Consider the following 23,108-nt stretch of genomic DNA (forward strand, 5'->3'; position numbering starts at 1 on the left):
GAAGTTGGACACCTAACTGACTGTGCCATCCAGGCACCCCTCCCTCAACTATTTTTTAAAAATTCAAACCTACAGAACAGTTGAGAAAAAAGTACAATGAACACCCACATACTCTACCTAAATTCACTGATTAACATTTTATTTTGCCACATTTGCTTTGTTTCTATATATTCTTCCTCTCTTTTTTTTTTTGTTGAACCATTTCTGTAAGTTGAACACTTCATGTTATTTTACCCCCAAACAGTTTTTTTTTAATGTTTATTTATTTTTAAAGATACACAGAGTATGAGCAGGGGAGAAGCAGAGAGAGAGGGAAACAGAATCTGAAGCAGGCTCCAGGCTCCAAGCTGTCAGCACAGACCCCAACACGGGACTCAAATGCATGAACTGCAAGATCATGACCTGAGCCAAAGTCGGATGCTTAACCTACTGAGCCAGTCAGGTGCCCCACCCCCAAACACTTCAGGATATATCTCCCAAGGTCAAGGACACCCTCCTATATAACCACAACAGCAGAATCACACTCCAGAAATTTAATATTATACCTGTATCTGATATATGGTCCATATTCAAATGGGATACAAATCATCCCATTTATGTTCTTTATAGCTGTTTTCTCTAATCTAGAATCCAATCAGAATTCAGATTTTGCATTTAGCGATCTTGCCTTAGAGTAACTTTTACTTTCCTACAACTTCTAGCAAATCTCACTGGTTCCACTTTTAAAATATCACCAAAATCTATTCCTTTTCACTATCTTGCCTTCAATCCCCCTCATTTGGATTACTTCAAAATATAGTTTCAACCTACAGACTGTTCTCAATTAATCTTAAGATTCAACTATATTTTCTAAGACTCAAATTTGCTCCTCTGCCCAAAAGCCTTTAGTAATGTTTTATTACTTACCAATAGATTCAGCTCCTCAGCACTCAATCTGGCATTCAAAATCGTCTACAATTTAACTGCACAACACATTTCCAGTTTATTGTTCTATTCATCCCTATATGTCCCTGTACCTTACTGTCCTCTACCTGGAATTCCCTTCCTCATACAATTTCTACTTCTTCAAATAGTAACCATTCTATAAGGAAATGTCCCCTCTCCTGAGCTCTTTTCTTATCACACACGGTCTCCTGCTGCCACCATGTGCTCTCTTCCTCTCTTCCTTCTCTAAACCCTCTAAATTTTATATCTTTCTAAAAGAACATATCTTATAATGACTCATGTATTTTAATTACTCAGATATGTATCTTTCCTAATACTAGACTACAAACTCTTTAAAAGCAGGGATGATCAAGGGGCACCTGGGTGGTTCAGTTGGTTAAGTGTCTGACTTGGGCTCAGGTCATGATCTCATGGCTCGTGAGTTCAAGCCCCGTGTCAGGCTCTGTGCTGACAGTCGGAGCCTGGAGCCTGCTTCAGATTCTGCGTCTCCCTCTCTCTCTGCCCCTCCCCGGCTCATGCTCTCTGTCTCTCTCAAAATATAAATAAACATTTAAAAAAATAAAAAAATAAAAAAAGCAGGGATGATAAAAACGATGAATCACTAAATTCTACTCCTGAAACAAATACTACACTGTATGTTAACTAACTAGAATTTAAATAAGAACCTGAAACATTAAAAAAAAAAAAAAAAGGATGATCACTATGTACTCTAAAGTACCAATACAGAATCCTGTACATTGGACACTCAATAAATGTTGATATACTGTATCAAGAGGTAGGACATTTAAAAAAAATTAAAATATATTAACAATGATTTCCAGGCTTCCTGCCACTCTTATTCAACTACAATCCCTGACCTCTCCAACTTACTATGTGTGGCCCTTTTGTAGTTCATGTCCTAGTATTAGCTTAAATCATCACTTCCTATCTTATACACTATATTTTTGTCTCAAGGGTGTAGTACTAAACTTGGGATATGAAGGAATTCTATTTGACATAATTACTTTTTATTTTCTATGGTGCCACCAAATGCTTAATTCGATTTTCTACTCATTTTTTTCATTACTTTTGCAACAGAAATCATTAGCAAATATGTAGGAAAATGTGTAGTTCTCATTAAAATGACAAACTATAAATACATAAAGAAATAATTTCCGAAATCCACTATTTACACTTACCTGTCCCCAGGCATACATATTATTATGAGTCTGGGAAGGGTTGACTTTTGAAAGCAGGAAACGGGCCTTAAAAGCAAAGAAGAAATAACATTCATCAAAAATAGATTTAGTTAATATGAGCCAAACAAATACATTATGTGATCTAAAATTTAATTAAAAGGCAACTTTCTAAAAATGAACTCATTTTGGAAATATGTAGGCCACTACATGTTACAAATAAACATACCCTCTTCTCTCTAAATCATACATTCATAACAACAAATAATAAATTAGTCAAAAATTCAGTATATAAAAATTATGTGTGCAACAAGTAGGACAAGATTAGTGTGAATTTTACTAAACACTTGGTCTGAAACATCATCAGAGGTTTGAAGTTCCAAAAAGTGACCTACACATTCTTTAAACAATGACTCTCAAACTTTTTTAAACTGCAGGCTATTCCATAAGACAAGTTACCTAACATTTTAACCATCTATCCATTAAGTCATATCATTGTAAAAATAATAACCAAAATAAAAGCAGAAAATAGCACTATACATGGTAAGATGGTAAGACATTGATGAGAGAACCAGGCATGAATATAATTTCATATTGGAAGAACACAAGCAGTCCTATCTTTTGAAATTTAGTACCACACACAATCATTTTCTACTCTATGAGTAAGCAGCTTAACACAAGAAAATTGGCTCCAGAGTCAGAACACCTAGATTCAAATCCCAGTTTCTCCATTTACTGTGTTTCCTTGGCGACAAGTAACCTAAGTCTTGGTTTTATTATCTGTAAAATGGAGGTAACAACAGAATTGTTAGGAGGGTCCAATGAGATAAGGTGTGTAAAGTACTATCAGCTTTGCAAATTCTCAATACGTGGTAGCTCCTATTATAAATATAATAAAATCCTAAAAATAACTGCTATCATTTCTGAATAATAGTTACTGATATTTACCACCTACTTTATAATACTGCACTAGGCACTACGGATACAACAATAAATGAAGCAAGATCCCTGCCTTTAAGGAGAAGAGAAACAAACTTATAATAATCTATAACTACTTTATTATAATTCTAATAAAATTACAAGGGAGAAGTAAAAAGTGTTTTCAGAGTGTACAGAGGCACCTGAGGCACCTGGGTGACACAGTCGGTTAAGTGTCCAACTCTTGATTTCTACTCAGGTCGTGATCTCATGGTTTATGAGACTGAGCCCCACATCGGACTCTATGCTGACAGCACAGAGCTTGCTTGGGATTCTGTTTCTCTCTCTCTCTGTCCCTCCCCTGCTTGCTCTCTCTCTCAAAATAAATAAAAACAAAGTTAAAAAACAAAAAAAACAAGTGTATGGGGGTGTCTGGGTGGCTCAGTAGGTTGAGCATCCAACTCTTGATTTTGGCTCAGGTCATGATCCTAGGCTCTTGGGACTGAGCTCCACATCAGGCTCCATGCTGAGCATGAAGCCTGCTTGAGATTCTCTGTCTTTCCCTCTGCCCCTTTCCCCCACTTACTCTCAACCTCAAATTAAATTAAAAAAGGCGGAGGGGAGGAGGCTCTTGAGTGGCTCAGTCAGTTGGGTGTCCAGCTTTGACTCATGTCATGATCTCGCAGTTCATGAGTTTGAGCCCCACGTTGGGCTCTGTGCTGACAGTTCAGAGCCTGTTGCCTGCTTTGGATTCTGTATCTTCCTCTCTCTCTGTCCCTTCCCTGCTTGCACTTTCTCTCTCTCAGAAATAAATAAACATTTAAAAAAAAAAAAGAGCGTATGTTAAGGGGTCTTCAACTTAGCCTTCTGAAAGGCTATATGCACACATATATGTACATGTGTATATGTACATGTATCTTATTTAATCCTAATAATTCTAAAAACCACAAAGCCTTTTGTAATATCAGAATGTTTTCCTATTACATGACATTTTCTAGAAAACTGAAATGATAGAATGAAGAAAACAAAAAAATTGTTACCATAAAGTTCATATTCATAGACTTTTTCATTAAATACACAGATTAAAGAAAATTACACTGAAAAAGGTACACTAAATTATTTTCCATCTTGCTCTTCTTGCTCAGCTAAAGCAGACAAACCACCATAACACCATCCTGGCTCTGTTATTCAATCTGGGCTGGTAGCAGAAGATGGGAGAAACTGCTAGCTTTAGGTAACGAGTCAATAACCACTGCTTTGCACTCAAAGCTAAGGCAAAAAGCAAGCATATTTTCCCTTGTAAACCTCCTCCTATCCATCTCCTCCCTCTTTTACTTGCTTTGGGAAGCAGTCTATTCAAATTAAAGTCAGAAGGCAAATAGCAACAACTCATTACAAAACTAGCAACAAGCAAATTAACTGTACTTACCTGGCTACCTCCATGTTCAGTATCAATGTATCTTGGCATTGGAAATCTGGAGTGAAGAATCTCCTGGGCATCATCCACTGGGGCTTGTAGAAGATGGCGGAAATTTTCATATTCTGGCATGTCTTGGTATCCTGACTTGCGCCACTGTGCAATGGTCTAATTTTAAAACAGTTAAAGGAATTATTACTTTTAATTTCTTACCTATTCAAAATCTTTAAGAGATTTTTACAAAGGAATTAATCTTCAGAAAATAAGAAAACTATAGATCATTATTTCATTTATCTCAGGTTTTAAATTAATACTACGTATTTTTAAGTAAATACATGAAAAATGAGGTTACTTCTCCTTTAAAAGTAAAAAGAAGTAATAAACCAGAAAATTTGCTAACAGAAGACTTCCCAGATACTTCAAAATTAATCACCAACTATTATAAAATCTTTATCAATGGAGTTACATTCTAGCAAGACATGAAAACATAAAAACTTTAATAATAATAGCAATAACACTATAAATATGCCTGGAAAGAGCATCTGAGTCAATTCTTTTATTAAGGTAATGGCTCCAAAAGGCATGGGATTAAATCAACCAAAAATTTAAATTTGGTTTGGTTTCTAACTTAACTGCATCAGTCAATACATACTCTGCATCACTTTATATCTTTGTAGTTAACAGAGGAACAGTCATGTGCATTTCAGACTTCTCCTTTAATTACATTAACAAGCTACTTAAAATTACACACACACACACACACACACACACACACACAAAAGCAAAATATTTCACTCTGTCATGTAATAGGCATTACTCTTAAAAATTAAAGGACATTAGTACTGATATCAATTAAAAACAATAATCAGTAAATCTTTTAAAAGGTCTAGATAATATTACTCAAAAGGATATTTTGAGTAACACCTCTACTCTTACAGTGCAAATCTAAAATCACAACTAAAACAATTGGAAAAGTAAATCTGCACAAGTTACTATAATTCTAGACTAGAAGTTTGAGTGTGGGTCTACGAAAAACGAATCTCTATCTTTCAAGGCATCCAGAAAACAGTACTTTCTTATACAGAGAAAGCATTTAATTATTGCTGAGTAAGTGCAGGAATGAACAGACCTCTGCTAAAGAACTGAATTAAAGTTTACTGACTACTCAAATATTCTTCTCTTTTCAATAACTTACCATTCCAATTAAGAGAAGGTATAAATTTTAATTCACTTATGCTTTAAATGAGTTTTTAGATCATGTGGAATATTTTTAAGAATAAAGTGCTTTATACACATCATACAGAATACTTTTTAAATGATTACGTGAAATAATTAAAGGGAAAGCCTGCCTACTGACAAAGGCAGACTTTTCTCCTCTTGAGGTCTTCAGGTAAAATCAAAAGTATTATACTCCTATGTTTACATCAATGTCCTTACTTTCACAATACTATGCTTTGTGTAAAATCCACTTGTTGAATCGTATGTAGACAAATGGACAAAATAACCACAGGTGGGTAAACTGCAAATGAAGTCTAAAAACCTGTAGTAGGAAAAATCATATTTAAACCTACTTTATAAAAATGGAAATAAAAGTTTATCATAGAGGAAACAGTAGCCATTTAGTGAAGAGGGGAAAGTTTCCATAAATAAAAAGACTTTATTGCACATACATGCATAGCTTTAAATGCTATGGAATCTTACCTCACCATGGTAAATCAAAATCTGGAAGAACGTGTCCATGAGAAGAATGCGATCTGCAAGAATACTGCTGCTATCAAGAAGAACCGGCTAATGGAAGAAAACAATGAGAGAAGAGGAAGATGGAAAAATAAATTATTTAAAGATACAAAATAGATCTTTCCAAGATATTTTTAAAACTTTAAATTTCTACCTTATAAGTTAAGACATCTTGCTTTCATGAATTCTTACAGTATATTTTAATTTTCTGAGAAATCACAACAACTAAGGTAACAATAGAAAACCAGAGTAAAGCCAAGAGAAAATCAGGGATAACTCCTAAGTCTGGTGATGACCCCACTGAGTGACAGACAAAAAGCTTGGGAAAGGGGAAATTTGGAGACAGAAAAATAGTTCTAAATAGAAAATGAAAGGGAGTGGCCAGAATTAATGACATATATTTGGGTATCACATGCATAAAGATGGTAATTAAAGCTATGTGATTATACTGTATCACTCAGAGAAAGGAAGACAGAGAAGAATCCAGAGATAGAGCCCTAGAGCATGCCAACACTTAAGAGATCTGAAAGGAAGAAGTCAGCAAAAGGAGACGGAGAAGGAACAGGCAGTGATTAGGAGGAAAACTAGTAGGTGCTGCAGGTGTCAGAGAAGCCTAGGACAAAAGGTTTCTAAGGACAATCCTCATTAGGTAAATGCTGTTGAGAGTTCTGGCAAGATGTGGGACATTGGTAGCCGCTTGGTAAGAGTTGTTTCAGTGTAATGTTAGGGACAAGAATCTGAATAATCTAGGTTGAGAAGAGAATGTGAGGTGAGATCATACAGTTACTCAGGTAACTTACTGAGTTTAGCTGCAACTGAGACCAAAGAAATGAGGTGGCAATTAGAAAAAATGTGAAGCCAAAGGTGGTTCTGTTTGTTGGTTTTTAACGTGGGTGCTATTTAGGGTTCTATGTTAATGAGAATGATCCAGAGGAACAGCAGGTGATGATGCAGGAAGGAGTAAAACTCCAAAAGCAAAGCCTTAAGTAAATGAAGCTAATGGCGTTCATGGATTAAATGGCAAGGTTAGAATTTAACAGCAGCAGGTAATAGGGATGGTGGGATTCCAAATTTCTTCTAAACAGTAATCTACATTTTACAGGTATCTAAATTTACATATATTACTCTGAAATTAGAAACAAAATCTCGAAAACTTTCTTTCCTGATTCAAAGAACTACAAGACCAAATAAATAACTAGACCATCACATTAACACCTTATATTTTCTAGAAAAGTAGAAACTATGACAAACTGCTAAAAAAAAAATTATAGTAACAAAATAGAATGTTTTATAAACTATTTTTTACAAAACAGTATATAAAGGCATCACGAGAGATCATGAATCAAGAGATATTATAAATACCCTCTTTATACTGACCATTCTTCAATATTATTTTCACATATAGTCATTATATACTTTTAAGTGGTAAAACAGACAACATTAGCTACAAAATAGAAAAAACTGTTTATTTGATAATAGGTTAAAATAAGTGGGACAGTTTGCTAGGAATGGCATAGCTTTATCACGGATAACTTTATCATCACCTAAGCATACATCTTTATAATCAACTGTATCTCATGTTCAAGAGAGGCTACAAGAAAATGACATTTGAAGCAAGAAGCTTTGTTCAGACAGAATGTCCTGTCAGACACTAAACCCTGGAATAAGCTACAGGTTCTAGAATCATTACCTCTGGGCACTGTTAAAGATATGAGAACAATCATAAACCCTACAGAATTTGATCAACCAAATAACTGCATAAATTGATCTTAAAAGTTTCTTCCACCTCAATTTTTCTATTTTTTAAATGATTTCCTAGTGCAATCTAGCATATAATAAGCACTCATAAATATCTGCAAATATATGAATAATGTAACATAACTTCTTAAACTAAATTCTTGTATGTAGTAACTATATTCCAAGAAAAACTTAATTGTTTTCACTTTTTGATGACACATCACAGCAACAACCAATTTTTGTTTTCTGTTTCTCTTACCTCTGGTGGTCCACTAAAAGAATATGCATACAGAATAGGCTGAATCATGATTAGAGACTGAGTCAAATCTTGACGCATAAAATGATGACGATAATATGAACTCTCATCAGGACTATTGTTAAAAACTTGCAAGAAAGGAGATCTTCTTAAATGAAACATAAACTACAAGAAAAAAACATGTGAGATAGGTTTTACTGATTTTATTGCAACAGTTTACTATTACAAAAGCACCTGATTATAACTATTAACACAATAAAACAAGTTATAATAAGAACATTCTAAACTGTACTCCTCAGAATCTTACTATGATCTTTATCAGTTATTTAAAAATATAATTCAACAACAAGACACTCGGTTGAGTGCCCAACTTTTTAAATTTTTTTTTACATTTTATTTTTGATATATATATATATAGAGAGAGAAACAGAGCACAAGCGGGGGAGGGGCAGAGAGAGAGGGAGACACAGAATCCGAAACAGGCTCCAGGCTCTGAGCTGTCAGCACAGAGCCCGACGCGGGGCTCGAACTGACGAACCGCGAGATCATGACCTGAGCAGAAGTAAGACGCTTAACCGACTGAGCCACCCAGGTGCCCCATTGAGTGTCCAACTCTTGATTTTGACTCAGGTCATACTTTCAGGGTCATGGTGTCCTACACGCAGCATGGAGCCTGCTTGGGATTCTCTCTTTCTCTCCCTCTGCCCCTCTCCCCAGCTCACATGTGCACTCTCTCCCCCTCAAAAAATAAGTTAATTAAAAATATGTGTGTAGGTGTATGTGTATGTATATACAAAACAATAAAAAAATTAAAGTAAAAGAGGTGACTCAAAAGGAAAACAAAAATAGGAACAAAAAACTCCTTGCTCTGGTCTAAGTTATACTACATGGTGCATTATCAGCATCCTTTGTTTTTATTCCTCATGTCTTTGGCCACAACTCTGAACTTTGTTATTACTATTCCTTACCACCATCAAAAGACTCCAAGAGTAAAAGTAGATTAACAGATTTTCTACTTTTTGTAGGGCTCCCAAAAGTTGTACTGGGAAGGGTCAGCGATGACAAAAAAAAAAAAGAAAAGAAAAGGACTTACATATATTCACATTTTTAAGTTCTTCCTCATCCCTAAGAAACATTCTCTAGACTTTTTTTCATTACTTCTTTCTCCTTTCACTTTCCTTCTACCCACTCCTCATATTAAAGAGCTCAAAAGGGGAAGAGTTAGGCCTGAATAAGAGTCTCAGATACAATCAACAGAATCAGCTCTCCAAAGAACTCTCATTTGTCTTGGAGTTTCCTCCCAACTTCCTTCAGCCCTCAGGGCCCAAGTGCTTGTGTGTTGCTCCTGCCTGGGACTCAGTCCACGCTTCTCTCCCAGCAAAGGCAGCTCAGTGACATTCTCATTCCTTTTCTGTTTTCAGTGATCAGAACTCACTGAGAGGCTCTCTCATCCCTCACCACTTTAGCCATTCCTTACTAACAGAAATGTGTAATTGGTAAATTTGGGGGTAAATATTTTAGAAATAAAGACCTTCTTTAAATGTAAGCTATGCCACCTTTTGGAAGACCATCAGGCTGTGAAACCCCCCAAAAAAAATTATTTCTGGGCCCTCTGCTATTTCCAATAGAGGGGAAAAGATGGGATGTCCAGATCTCTTGGGAGATGTATCAACTATCAAAAGCCTAAAGAGAAGGTTTGGAGTTAGGAGAGAAGAAAAAGGAAAGTGTATGGCTTTCAGTCAAATACTTATTAGGCTAATGCCTTCATTCTCTTTCCTATTAGTTTCTGCTACTAATGGGCCTAAGGATTCCCAAATCAGAAACGGTTCTGTCTGCTTTAAAACAAATAGACTCTGCCGTTTGCTAGTTCTCCAAACCTGCAACCAGAGGTTTAGGGAAGTCTCCCTGCATAAACAACAAGTTTCTACACCAGAGATCAGTAAAAAATGTTCAAAAAAAATATTAGTAAGAGTAGTTCAGAAAAGAAAGCTGAAGGTTTAAGCAAAGTTTTCATGGGCAAAATTTAAATTTCCACATCTCAATATAATCATTATTCCAGACTGAGCTAAAATGCTCCTTCTTCTATAAAGGTGTATCACAACATTCACTTGGAAGGATTCCTCTAAATTTCCTTTAAGTTTTGCATATCTCTGATAGCATTTCTCTCTTTCTGTTCTGCATTAGGTATATTTCAAATGACACCCTTCAAACTGAAAGATCCTTGAAAGGAGGATCCATGTCAGCCATCTTTATTCTCCTAAAGTTCCCTTCACACAGAACTCAGGTGAATAAATGTTATCTATGCTATTCATCATATAAATAAGCAACCTAGACTTTTTTAAATATCGATCAAAATAAGACAGGTAGATTCAACTACCCAAGTGGAAAAACTTCCCTAAGATACATAAAATCAGCTCTTTCTATTTAGCTGGTATATCAGATTGTTCTGTAAGACTAGCTGACCAGTAAAGTTACTTCCTTTTGGTACTACTGTAATTAGATCCTTTATATTAGATGGAAAGTTGAAAGTTAATCTGCCTGACATCTGATTCTACTCCACACTAGGACTCCAGTGTAAATTTCTACTCACCACAAACAGAAGAATACTTTCAAGGCCATCATAAAAATACTATACATTTAGGGGTGGGTGTAAAAAAAAAAAATACTATATACTTTTCACTGACTACTCAAGCACAATAGTGATTTCTTAGCTATCCCAAACTTACAACATTACCAAAAGAATAACCCAATACAACAGGTCCTATAAGATGAGTAATAAAATACAACAGGAAAAATGAGACCCAATGCTACTGTCAACACTAAGAAAAGAACATGGACCTTTTATCTACTCACCTGAGGGTAAAGGGAGAAAGTTTCTGAAAATCTGAAGGAGCTTGGATCATCTTTGTGATATTCTCCAAATTTCTGACACTAAATAAAATAAAATGTGTTAGCAATATTTTCCCTGGCACACAGCTAAACAACCCTCTTGCCTATATGTTTTCTATTTTTAAAAAGCTATTACTCTTTAGAAGGCAGATAATTGATATAGGATACAATTTGAATATTACTTATAGACTTACCAAGAGAATAATTACAACTAAAGAAATACATTTGAATTTGAGAAGCAAACAACATATTGCTCCAATGAAGTAACCACTCATCTTCAAATGTTTGGATTTTTTTTTTTTTTTTTTTTTTTGAGAGAGAGAGAGGGCACAAGTGAGAGAGAGGGAGAGAGGGAGAGACAGATAAGTGGGGCTCACCAAAAGCAGGGCTCGAGCTCACCTGATGTGGGACTTGAACTCACAAACCATGAAATTATGATCTGAGCCAAAGTCAGATGCTTACTGACTGAGCTACCCCAGCTGCCCTAAGAAATCTTTTTTTTTCTTTTAAGTAAGCTCTATGCCCAACATGGAGCTCGAACTCATAACCCGAGATCAAGAGTCACATGCTCTACCAAATGAGCCAGCCAGGAGCCCATTGTTGTTATACTTGGGTAACCAGTGATATCCACAAGGCTAATTTTCAGAGTAGGGCATGTTTGAGACTTATGTCCAAAATTTTCCTTGCATTATTAACATTTTGTATATCACTAAATATAATCTATTATTCCATTGAACATTTTTCATATCACTAAATATAATCTATTATTTCATTTTTAAAAGCTGACTAGCATTCCACTACATTAAAATATACACCATAACAATCTTATCTAATCCCTCACTATTAGCATATATATTTATCCTGTTATATCTTTAGGATAAATTCTTAGTGGTAGAATTTCTAGGTAAGAAGAAGTTTTTAAGTTTTTGATATATGTCACCAGCTACCTTCTACATATAAGGTTATACAAATGTTTATAAAAGTTGTACAATTCAAACCTACAAGCTATGATGCTGTTTCCCTGAATACTAACCAATTCTTAAGCGTTACTGTGTTTTTCTAATTCTTACCAGTTTGACAAATATTGTTGTCTTTTTCTATTTTCTAACTTTGATTATAAATAAGATTGATAATTTTTTCATATGTTTACTGGTCACTTGCATTCCCTCTTTTGCTAATTCCTTGCTCATGACCTTTGCTCTTTTTGCCCAAATCTTATTGATTTATAAGAGCACATATACACGAATATTTCCACATTCTGCCAAATGTAAAGAATATGTCCTACATACAAATCATACCTAAAAGATGGCATTAAATTCTGCTAATGGTATTTTTACTACACAGATTTTGTTTCATTTTAATACATCTCTTAATATTCTTATTTAATGCTCCTGCTTTTCATTTCATGTTAAAAGTCCTTCTGCCTCCAGGTTAAATGCATATTAACCTATTTCCTGATAAATATAGCCTAAAGTATAAACTATATATACAACCCAAATAAAGTATGTATCGGGTATAAATATATATGTATAGGTTAAAGTTGTATAGGTTATACTACAGATAACAATATAAAACTTGCATAATATATATATATATATATATATATATACACATTTCTAATCTTTGCATTACTTCTTAAAAAAATTTTTTTTTATTTTTTTAATGTTTATTTATTTTTGACAGAGAGAGAGACAGGGCATGAGTAGGGGAGGGGCAGAGAGAGAGAGAGACACAGAATCTGAAACAGGCTCCAGATTCCGAGCTGTCAGCACAGAGCCTGACGCGGGGCTCGAACTCACAGACCGCAAGATCATGACCGGACGCTCAACCGACTGAGCCACCCAGGTGCCCCACTTCTTAAAAATTTTTTGAACATTTATCAAGTGCCCTAGCATTAATTACTGGAATCATGAGGAGCAGTCCTATACAACCTAACCAAAATACAAATATAGATGGGAAAAAAAAAAAAGATTGAAGCATAAAGGAAGTGTATCAAAGATTCATGGTCTGACTTATTCAAGAGTTAATAAAACCAGGCAGATAAAGCAACAGTAATATAATTTTCTTGAGGAAAATAACACTTGCAAGATATCTAGTTCTGTCTTTAATTCAGTAATTATTTATGCATAAAGGCATACAAATAAAAGGACCCTAATGGTCAAAGTCTAACCTCTATAAGAAAATGGTACTGGGGCACCGGGTGGCTCAGTCGGTTAAGTGTCCGACTTCAGCTCAGGTCGTGATCGCACAGTTCGTGGGTTTGAGGCCCATGTCGGGCTCCGTGCTGACAGCTCAGAGCCTGGAGCCTGTTTCGGATTCTATGTCTCCTTCTCTCTCTGCCCCTCCCCCGTTCATGCTCTGTCTCTCTGTCTCAAAAATAAATAAACGTTTAAAAAAAAAATTAAGAAAAAAGAAAAAGAAAATGGTACTGACAAATGTGGTCATCTTTTCTTTTTTTATTTATTTTTTAATGTTTATTTATTTTTGACACAGAGAGAGACAGAGCATGAACGGAGGAGGGGCAAAGAGAGGGAGACACAGAATCCGAAGCAGGCTCTAGGCTCTGAGCTATCAGCACAGAGCCTGACGCGGGGCTCAAACCCACAGACCGTGAGATCACGACCTGAGCTGAAGTCGGACGCTCAACTGACTGGGCCACCCAGGCACCCCAGAAATGTGGTCATCTTTAAAAACAACACATCTAGGGGTGCCTGGGTGGCTCAGTCGGTTAAGCGGCCAACTTCGGCTCAGGGCATGATCTCGTGGTGAGTTCGAGTCCCGCGTCAGGCTCTGTGCTGACAGCTCAGAGCCTGGAGCCTGTTTCAGATTCTGTGTCTCCCTCTCTCTGACCCTCCCCCATTCATGCTCTGTCTCTCTCTGTCTCAAAAATAAATAAACGTTAAAAAAAAAAATTTTTTTTAAAACACATCTAAAGTGCCTTGTCACACTAATGTTAAGAAAAAATTTGGCTGGGGTAGCATTTAGTAGGAAAGTCCCAAGAGTCTTAAACAAGAGACATTTCCTAGGCCAAATCTAATCAGATGAACTGAACAGGGAAAATACAATTATTTTCAAAATAACTAACAAAACACTTGTTAGTGGTAAACCAAAAGTCTAAAATGGAAAAAAAAAAAAAAGTCAAATATCAAGTTTAAGTTGTAAAAGGATGTCACTCAGTAGAAAAGGTCAGGAGTCAAAAATGTAAGGAACAACAACAAAAAAGGTAAGAAACAAATCCATGAAGCTGGGCATAAATAAGATGGACTCAAAAAGAGACTGAGGATGGATGCAACAAATCATATGTTGATACCAGTGTCTTAAGTGATGCCGACAAAGGGAAGCAAAGACTTACAGTAAAAGTGTCAGAAGCAATTGTGGTACAGCACCGATCTGGCCATACATTGCCCCATTATCCACAAAACAGTCTTTTTTAAAAAGATGTTGGCTTTCGGGGCACCTGGGTGGCTTAGTCAATTAAGCATCCAACTTTGGCTCAGGTCATGACCTCACGGTTCACAGGTTCAAGCTCCATGTCAGGCTCTGTGCTGATAGCTTGGAGCCTGAAGCCTGCTTTGGATTCTGTGTCTCCCTCTCTCTCTGCCCCTCCCCCCCACACACTCTGTCTCTCTCAAAAATAAACATTAAAAAAAATTTTTTTTTAAGATGTTTGTTTTGTTTTTTGGGTTTTTTTTAATTTTTTTGAGAGAGAATGCATGCACACAGGCTTGCATGCAGGAAAGAGACAGGACATAGGGAGAGAATCTTAAGCAGGCTCCGTGCCTAGCTCAGAGCCTCAGATGTCACTACCGTGAGAGCAATGACCTGAGCAGAAATTAAGTCAAACACTTAACTGATAGAGCCAACCAGGTGCCCCAAAAGATGTTTATGTTTAACAAAAATTAGAGTCATGAAGAAAAAAAGAAAATTATATTTGCTATGCCAAATTAAGGCAAGAAGTTTAATATAATTTCATAGATTTTTTTTCATTAGCAAAAATTTACAAAAGTATAGTACCTAAAAGGTATTACTAACCCCTTCTCTATTTGTTATAATTGCTACAGCTAAAATTTCAGCAGTGCGAAATCAGTACAAAAGTGTTTAGCTTCCATAACTAAGGTTCATTGGTCATCACCTGAAGCTTCACTTCAACTGTATGCTAATATTCAATCAAAGAAAAATGTAAAGATCACCTTCTCACCACATTTACCACATATGAGGGTCTCTTAGTCACTAGGGGTTCATAAGAGACTGTGATTTTGTCAAAAATTGGTGTTTGAACTCTGCATACCATAAAATGCCAGCCACGATGATGGACAGTTTTCTAAATCCTATTAGCAATTTCTTCTAGCCATCTTACAGTCCTGTGTGGCACTATGCAGTAGGACTATGCTCACTTGGAGAACTCCATTTCCAGTTTTTGATGTAAGACAAGGGAGGCCACCAATAACTGGTGAAAGCTATTTTGCCCAGAAAGCAGGGTGATAGTCTGATAATGCCAGCCTCTCCTTCCCAAATTACCTCTACCAATTTTCTCTTACACACATTTGCCAACTGAATTATAGGAAGAGACAAGCTAGGGGTGCCTAGGTGGCTCAATCATTTAAGCGTCTGACTCTTGATTTCGGCTCTAGTCATGCTCTCACGATTGAGATGAAACCTTGCATAAAACTTCACATGGAGTCTCCTTGGAATTCTCTCTCTCCCTCTCTCTCTGCCCCTCCCCTGCTTACATGCATGCTCTCTCTCTCAAAATAAATATGTTTTTAAAAAATGGAAGATATGGGGCACCTGAGTGCCTCAGTTGGTTGAGAGTCTGACTTTGACTCAGGTCATGATCTCAGGTTCACGAATTCAAGCCCCGCATCAGGCTCTGTTGCCGACAGCTCAGAGCCTGGAGCCTGCTTCGGATTCTGTCTCTTCCCTTCCCCTGCCTGCACTCTGTCTCTCTCTCTTAAAAAATGAATAAATGTTAAAAAAAAATTTTTTTTTAAATGGAAGAGACAAGCTATACTGGTGTGACAGAAGAGTAAAATTTTCAGCATGCCATGACTTATCTATTCTCTATCTCCAAAAGCCCTGCACTGCCATTGTAATGCTATAAAACTGCAGAATGTGCAGACATGAATTATAATTTTAGGTTTTTATAATTTTGTACTTTTTGTTTAACTGTCTCATTTAGTTCTTTACAAGGCCATTTTGTTTTGTATTTTAATAGTATTTCTGTTTTACAAGTATGTCAAACAAGGCAGCAAATTTTGAAGTTCAGGTATAAGATAGAAGAAAAAGATTCTAGACATAAGCCCACAAAGAATTTTAAAGAATTATAATCTTCTGAGTCATTTCACTACACTCATGCAGCAAAGGACACAGAAAAGGTCTATATTTACAATGAAAGCTACTTATCAGTGGGTTTTATGTGGACTGATAACCAAGTTGCACTATTAAATTTTATGTCATATTTGATAACCTACAAATTCAGAAATAGTTCTGGTAAAATGCAAAAGCACTTTCCTACAAATCACAGCCATTTAGCAAATAAAGGTGCTGATTACTTCAAATACCTTCTTCTCAAAACAATAAAGTGTTTATTAAAACAAAGTCACCTTCATTGAAAAGGCTCAGGAAAGGGGGTGCCTAGCTGGCTCAGGAGGTAGAGCATGAGACTCCCAACCTCAGGGTCGTGAGTTAAAGCCCAACATCGGGTATGAAGCCCACTTAAAAATATAACAGCTTCTCTATTCAGTTTGATGAGTCAACTGATTTCACTAATGTCATGTCTAACTGCTAAATGATAGTGAAATTCAAGAAAATGTTTCTGCTGTCCTAAACTAGCAAAAGTCAAAATATATTTAATATTTTATCTTCCTATCTAGAAACAATGGTTCATCTTAGAGGAACTGTGTTGGTATTTGTACTGATGGTGTCCAATTGATGGTTGACTCTATGAGAGGTTTTACCTCTTTTAAAAAGACATGCTGAGGGGCGCCTGGGTGGCGCAGTCGGTTAAGCGTCCGACTTCAGCCAGGTCACGATCTCGCGGTCCGTGAGTTCGAGCCCCGCGTCAGGCTCTGGGCTGATGGCTCAGAGCCTGGAGCCTGTTTCCGATTCTGTGTCTCCCTCTCTCTCTGCCCCTCCCCCGTTCATGCTCTGTCTCTCTCTGTCCCAAAAATAAAATAAACGTTGAAAAAAAAAAAATTAAAAAAAAAAAAAAAAGACATGCTGATGTTGTAACACTGTTTTCTTCACAGAGAGGTGCTAGTATAAAAACACTCTTGAAGTTAAAATGAAAAAAAAAGTTCTGGATGACGCTACTTAACGACAAATTTTATTTTATTTTTTTAATTTTTTTTATTTTTGAGAGAGAGAGACAGACAGAGCACAAGAGGGGGAGGGGGCAGAGCGAGAGGGAGACAGAATCTGAAGCAGACTCTAGGCTCCAAGCTGTCAGCACAGAACCTGATGCGGGACTCGAACTCACGGACCACGAGATCATGACCTGAGCCAAAGTCAGACGCTTAACTGACTGAGCCACCCAGGCACCCCTCTGATCTTATTAAACAAAGACTAATTCACTCAAGAATGTGTTAAAAACTACACAAAAATCTAAACAAAGAGCACAAAAAACTCCTGCTAGAAACAGAAATCTGATAGCTTAGGGGCACCTGGGTGGCTCAGTCAGTTAAGCGTCCAACTTCAGCTCAGGTCATGATCTTGTGGTTTGTGAGTTCGAGCCCTGCGTCAGGCTCTGTGCTGACAGCTCAGAGCCTGGAACCTAATTCAGATTCTGGGTCTCCCTCTCTCTCTGCCCCTCCCCTGCTCATGCTTTGTCTCTCTCTGTCTCTCAATAACAAATGTTAAAAAAAAAAAAAGAAATCTGATAGCTTAGCAGAGAGAGTTCTCAACAGGGTGTCTGACTAAAAAGATAGGCCAGAGTTTGCTGAGTAAAAACGGGGTATTAAGAACAGAACTTAATTGGGGTGCCTAGGTGGCTCAGGCAGTTAAACATCTGACTGTTGATCTCAGCTCAGGTCATGATCTCATGGTTCATGGGATCAAGGCTCACATTAGGCTTTGTGCTGACAGCACAGAGCCTGCTTGGGATTCTCTCACCCTCTCTCTCTGCGCTTCCCCTGCTTGCTCTCTATCCCTCTCTGTCTCAAAAAAAAAAAACAATACAACTTAATTGGGGCACCTGGATGGTTCAGTCAGTTGCACGTCCACCTTCAGTCATAATCTCATGGTCTGTGAGCTCAAGCCCTATGTTGGGCTCGCTGCTGTCAGCACAGAGCCTGCTACAGATCCTGTGTACCCCTCTGTCTGCCCCTCCCCTGCTTATGCTTTCTCTCTCAAAATTAAATATTTTTTTTTTTAAACTTTAAAAAAAACCAGAACTTAATTAAGCATTCTAGGTCATACTGTAAATAATGGGTTCCTGCCGTGTCAAAAACCCAAATATACCATCATTATCAATAACTTTACTAACACATACTTTAGTAACATAGATCCAGATAATCAAAACTTACCCATATTTTTGTATGTTAAAGTGTATAATTTTTATATCCCAATTAACTTCTCTTAAATAAACACAGAAAACTAAAACCATAGCAATGAAGAAAAAATATGCAAATAAGCACTAAAAAACAGTCACAATAATTTAGGATCAAATTTGGAACAAATGTGATACCAGCACCCCCCCACCAAAAAAAAAAAAAAAAAAGAAAAAGAATAGGTTACATAATTGTCACTCTTTCATTTTAAAGAAAAAGGTATTTTAGCTCAGTTGGAGACATAAAGGTACTTACTATTCATTCAAGCTGCCTTTCTCAGCAAGTTGAATAGGTATCTCTCATACAGTCTTGCAGTTAAAGTGTTAAGTATGTTGAAAGAGATTATCAGCAACAAACACTTATGACAAACAAAAACATACAGATTGAATGAAGCACCATGTTTCCATCTTACCAGTCGAATGAGCTGTCTGTCTAGCCATCTAAGTACATCTGGTCCTTCCTCTGTTTCCGCCCTGTAGATTGCCAGCCGGGCCATAAGAATGGCAGCTGCCTCCTGGTCAAAAGATGCAGCAATGTTTTGGATTTGAGTTTGAGCATCCGCCCAGCTAAAGCCAAGAAGAAAGCATAGAAATGCACTGCATTATTATATTCACAATATCATAGTTGACTATGACACAGATTTAAATTAAAATGATGCAGAAAATTACTCCAATATTTCAAAATTCCAACATCATCTGGAAAATTAACATTTTAAAAATCACTAACAGCAGTTTCAGTATAGCATTATTTTTCAGAAAAATATATCCAAACCTAATAAAGTCCTCTAAAGTAATTATTTTATTTATGTTTTTATTTTATTTTTGAGAGAGAGAAACAGAGTGTGAGTGGAGGAGAGGTAGAAGGAGAGGGAGACAGAATCTGAAGTAGGCTCCAGGCTCTGAGCTGTCAGTGCAGAGCCCGACATGGGGCTCGAACTCACAGACTGCGAGATCATGACCTGAGCCGAAGGGATGCCCAATTGACGCAGTCACCCAGGCACCCCAAGTCCTCTAAAGTAATTATAAAGACAAATCTCCAAACACACTCCTTAAGACATTAAGATTTTTACAACTAAGAAAATAGCACAGGTATGTGTGTGAATGTGCACATGTGCACATAGATACTCAAGTCTCTATATCAGACTTTAAATTGTATTTCTTCAAGGGCATCTGGGTGGCTCAATAAGTTAAGCCTCCGACTTTGGCTCGGGTCATGATCTCCTGGTTTGTGGGTTTAAGGCCTGCATTGGGCTCTGCACTGGCAGTACAGAGACCATTTGGGATTCTCTCTCTTTCTCCCTCTCTCTCTGCCCCTCTCCCACTTGCTTTCTCTATCTTATTTTAAAAAAAAAAGAGAGAGAGGGGGAGACTGAGTGGCTCAGTTGACTGAGCGCCCAACTTCGGCTCAGGTCATGATCTCACGGTTTGTGAGTTCGAGCCCCGCATCGAGCTCTGTGCTGACAGCTCGGAGCCTGAAGCCTGCTTCAGATTCTATCTCCTTCTCTCTCTGCCCCTCCCCACTTGTGCTCTGTCTCTGAAAAATAAATAAATGTAAAAAAATTTAAAAATAAAAAAATAAAATAAAATAAATTTTTAAAAAGGAAAAAAAAGAAAATTTATTTCTTCAATTTTTTAAAGGCAGAAACATGGAAATATAACAAAAATAAGTAACTCATTTACTAAACTATAAACTAAAAATTATCAAAAGTTATTTTCTCATTGGTATTTAATTCAATTAATGGAAAAAATGATACAATTATAGTTTCTATGTATTCTTTTCCTTCCATGCTAAATGTTAGTAAAAATTTTAGTCTAAGGGATTAATTTGCCATTACACAAAAAATAGCAGTAATCTATTAAATTCACATATTCTATAAATACAATCCAGTCAAACTAATCCTGGGGAGACCCAGCAACAGTTTTTGTCTAATGTTTCACAGAGTTCTGTAATACTTCAGCTGATTCTAATTCCAAAGTACCTCACTTTAAGCAAGTCTAGAAAAATTTAAAGATTTTTGAAAAGCTAGACCACTTTTGCATGACTCAAAGATGCAAGAAGTCATCCCCCCAAGATTTAGGCAGTAACATATTCAAAATTCTTCCTTCTTTCTCTATTTTTAATTTTTTTCAAGTAGACAAATAATTTTTTAATATTTTCCAGGTGACTGGTAACTGTTAAGTATGAGAAATAGCAAGAGGCAAAAAAGAATGAGAATCAGTAAAAGAATATGAACCAGCAATTTTGAAATTATTTTTAAAGTAATTTAAACTTGGTGGTTATACTAATGGTTTACATTATTTTTTAAATTTCAATTTAAAAAACTTTAATTTTAATTTAAAAAATTAATTTAAAAAATTTTTAATTTAAAAAATTAAATTTTAATTTAAAAAATTTTTTAAATTTTAAATTTTAATTTAAAAAATTAAAAAATTTTAATTTAAAGAACTAAAACCAAAATTATCTAAATCAGCATTTTCCCAACTAAGATGACCATGATATTCTCTTGCTGCAATCTGAAACATAAAGGTGACATTTTAACTACATTGACACGTAAGCGCATGCAAATTCACGAATTAAATCTTATTTAGCTATAAATTAAAAATTATGCTCTTAAAATAAAGTTTAAAGACTTTGTTCACATTGTAAAAATCTATCTTATTTCCAATATCCCCTCCTCACTGTAATTCTTACAAGTAGTTTTAAACCAAACTTTCCAGGTCAAAGTTGTTTTCTATATGAAAAATAGGGTAACTTTTGACTGTATCTCAGGAACCTGAGTTCTTTACTTTCACATGGCTCACTTAAACAAGTACACTCGCCTAGGCCCCTAAAATCATATTACTAATAAATAAAGAAAAAATAAGTGCTGATTATTGAAAATAGGATAAGTTAATTTGAAAAGATGGGTGTTTGGGTGAGACATAATGACATAAATAGCACCAAAACATACATGATATATAGCTCTACAATGGCCTCATAAATTCTGTGCAAACTGAAAATATATAGGGGCACCTGGATGGCTCAGTGGTTAAGTGTACGACTCTTGGTTTCAGCTCAGGTCATGATCTCGCAGTTTCATGGGTTCAGGCCCTACAGCGGGCTCTGTGCTACCAGTGCAGAGCCTGCTTGGGATTCTCTCTCTCCCTCTCTCTGACCTCCCCCACTCATGCTGTCTCTGTCTCTTCTCAAAATTAATAATAAAATAAAAACTTAAAAATATATAAACCCATGAAATTTCTCCAAGAAACTCCCTTTCTCTTAAAAGACTACCTATTCTTGTTTGTTTCACGTTTTTATTTAAATTCCAGTTTGGGGCGCCTGGGTGGCGCAGTCGGTTAAGCGCCCGACTTCAGCCAGGTCACGATCTCGCGGTCCGTGAGTTCGAGCCCCGCGTCAGGCTCTGGGCTGATGGCTCAGAGCCTGGAGCCTGTTTCCGATTCTGTGTCTCCCTCTCTCTCTGCCCCTCCCCCGTTCATGCTCTGTCTCTCTCTCTGTCCCAAAAATAAATAAACGTTGAAAAAAAAAAATTAAAAAAAAAATAAATTCCAGTTAGTTAACATATAGTGTCATATTAGTTTCAGGAGTAGGATTTAGTGATTCATCACTTACATATAACACCCAGTGCTTATCTCAACAAGTGCCTGCCTTAATGCCTATCACCCGCTTAGCCCATCCCCCACCCATCTCCCTTCCACCAACCCTCAGTTTGTTCTCTATAGTTAAGTCTGTTTTATGATTTGTCTTTCTTTTTCCCCCCTCTATGTTCATCTGTTTTGTTCCTTAAATTCACATGAGTGAAATCATATGGTATTTGTCTTTCTCTGATTTATTTCACTTAGCATAATACATTCTAACTCCATCCATGTTGTTGCAAATGGAAAGATTTCATTCTTTTTGATGGCTAATATTCCACTGTATGTATACATACCACATCTGTATCCATTTGTCAGTCAATAGATATTTGGGTTCTTTCCATAATTTGACTATTGTAGATACTGCTGCTATAAACATCGGGGTGCATGTGTCCCTTCGAATCAGTATTTTTGTATCCTCATGGTAAGTACCTCGTAGAGCAATTTCTCAACTGTAGGGTAGTTCTATTTTTAACTTTTTGAGGAACCTCCATACTGTTTTCCACAGGGTCTGACCAGTTTGCATTTCCACAAACAGTGTAAGAGGGTTCCCCTTTCTCCACATCCTCACCAACATCTGTTGTTTCCTATGTTAATTTTAGCCATCTGACAGGTGTAAAGTGATATCTCATTATAGTTTTGATTTGTATTTCCTGATAATGAATGATGTTGAGCATCTTTTCATGTCTCTATTGGCCATCAGCATGTCTTCTTTGGAAAAATGTCTATTCATATCTTTTGCCTTTTTTTTTTTTTTCCAGAAAGAGAGTGAGAGCACGAGTGGAGGAGAGATGCAGGGAAGGAGAAAGAATCTTAAGCAGCCTCTACACTCAGTGTGGATCAGTCGTGGATCCC

The 23,108-nt window shown here is 36.5% G+C and overlaps 1 protein-coding gene across 6 annotated transcripts in view; it reads right to left on the reverse strand.

The window, feature by feature from the left end:
• SEC23A (SEC23 homolog A, COPII coat complex component) overlaps window positions 1–23,108 on the reverse strand; it is a 67,490-nt gene that overhangs the window by 10,239 nt on the left and 34,143 nt on the right. For all 6 annotated transcript variants that reach the window (XM_045450757.1, XM_045450753.1, XM_045450754.1 and 3 more), the window contains 6 exons: window positions 19,034–19,187; window positions 11,039–11,116; window positions 8,189–8,350; window positions 6,157–6,243; window positions 4,468–4,623; window positions 2,124–2,189 (listed from right to left, as the gene is read on the reverse strand). In XM_045450757.1, coding sequence (XP_045306713.1) covers window positions 2,124–2,189; window positions 4,468–4,623; window positions 6,157–6,243; window positions 8,189–8,350; window positions 11,039–11,116; window positions 19,034–19,187 — 703 coding nt within the window. The remainder of the gene's footprint in view (window positions 1–2,123; window positions 2,190–4,467; window positions 4,624–6,156; window positions 6,244–8,188; window positions 8,351–11,038; window positions 11,117–19,033; window positions 19,188–23,108) is intronic.

This window comes from Leopardus geoffroyi, chromosome B3 (assembly GCF_018350155.1).
Source record: "Leopardus geoffroyi isolate Oge1 chromosome B3, O.geoffroyi_Oge1_pat1.0, whole genome shotgun sequence".
Classification (NCBI taxonomy): Eukaryota; Metazoa; Chordata; class Mammalia; order Carnivora; family Felidae; genus Leopardus; species Leopardus geoffroyi.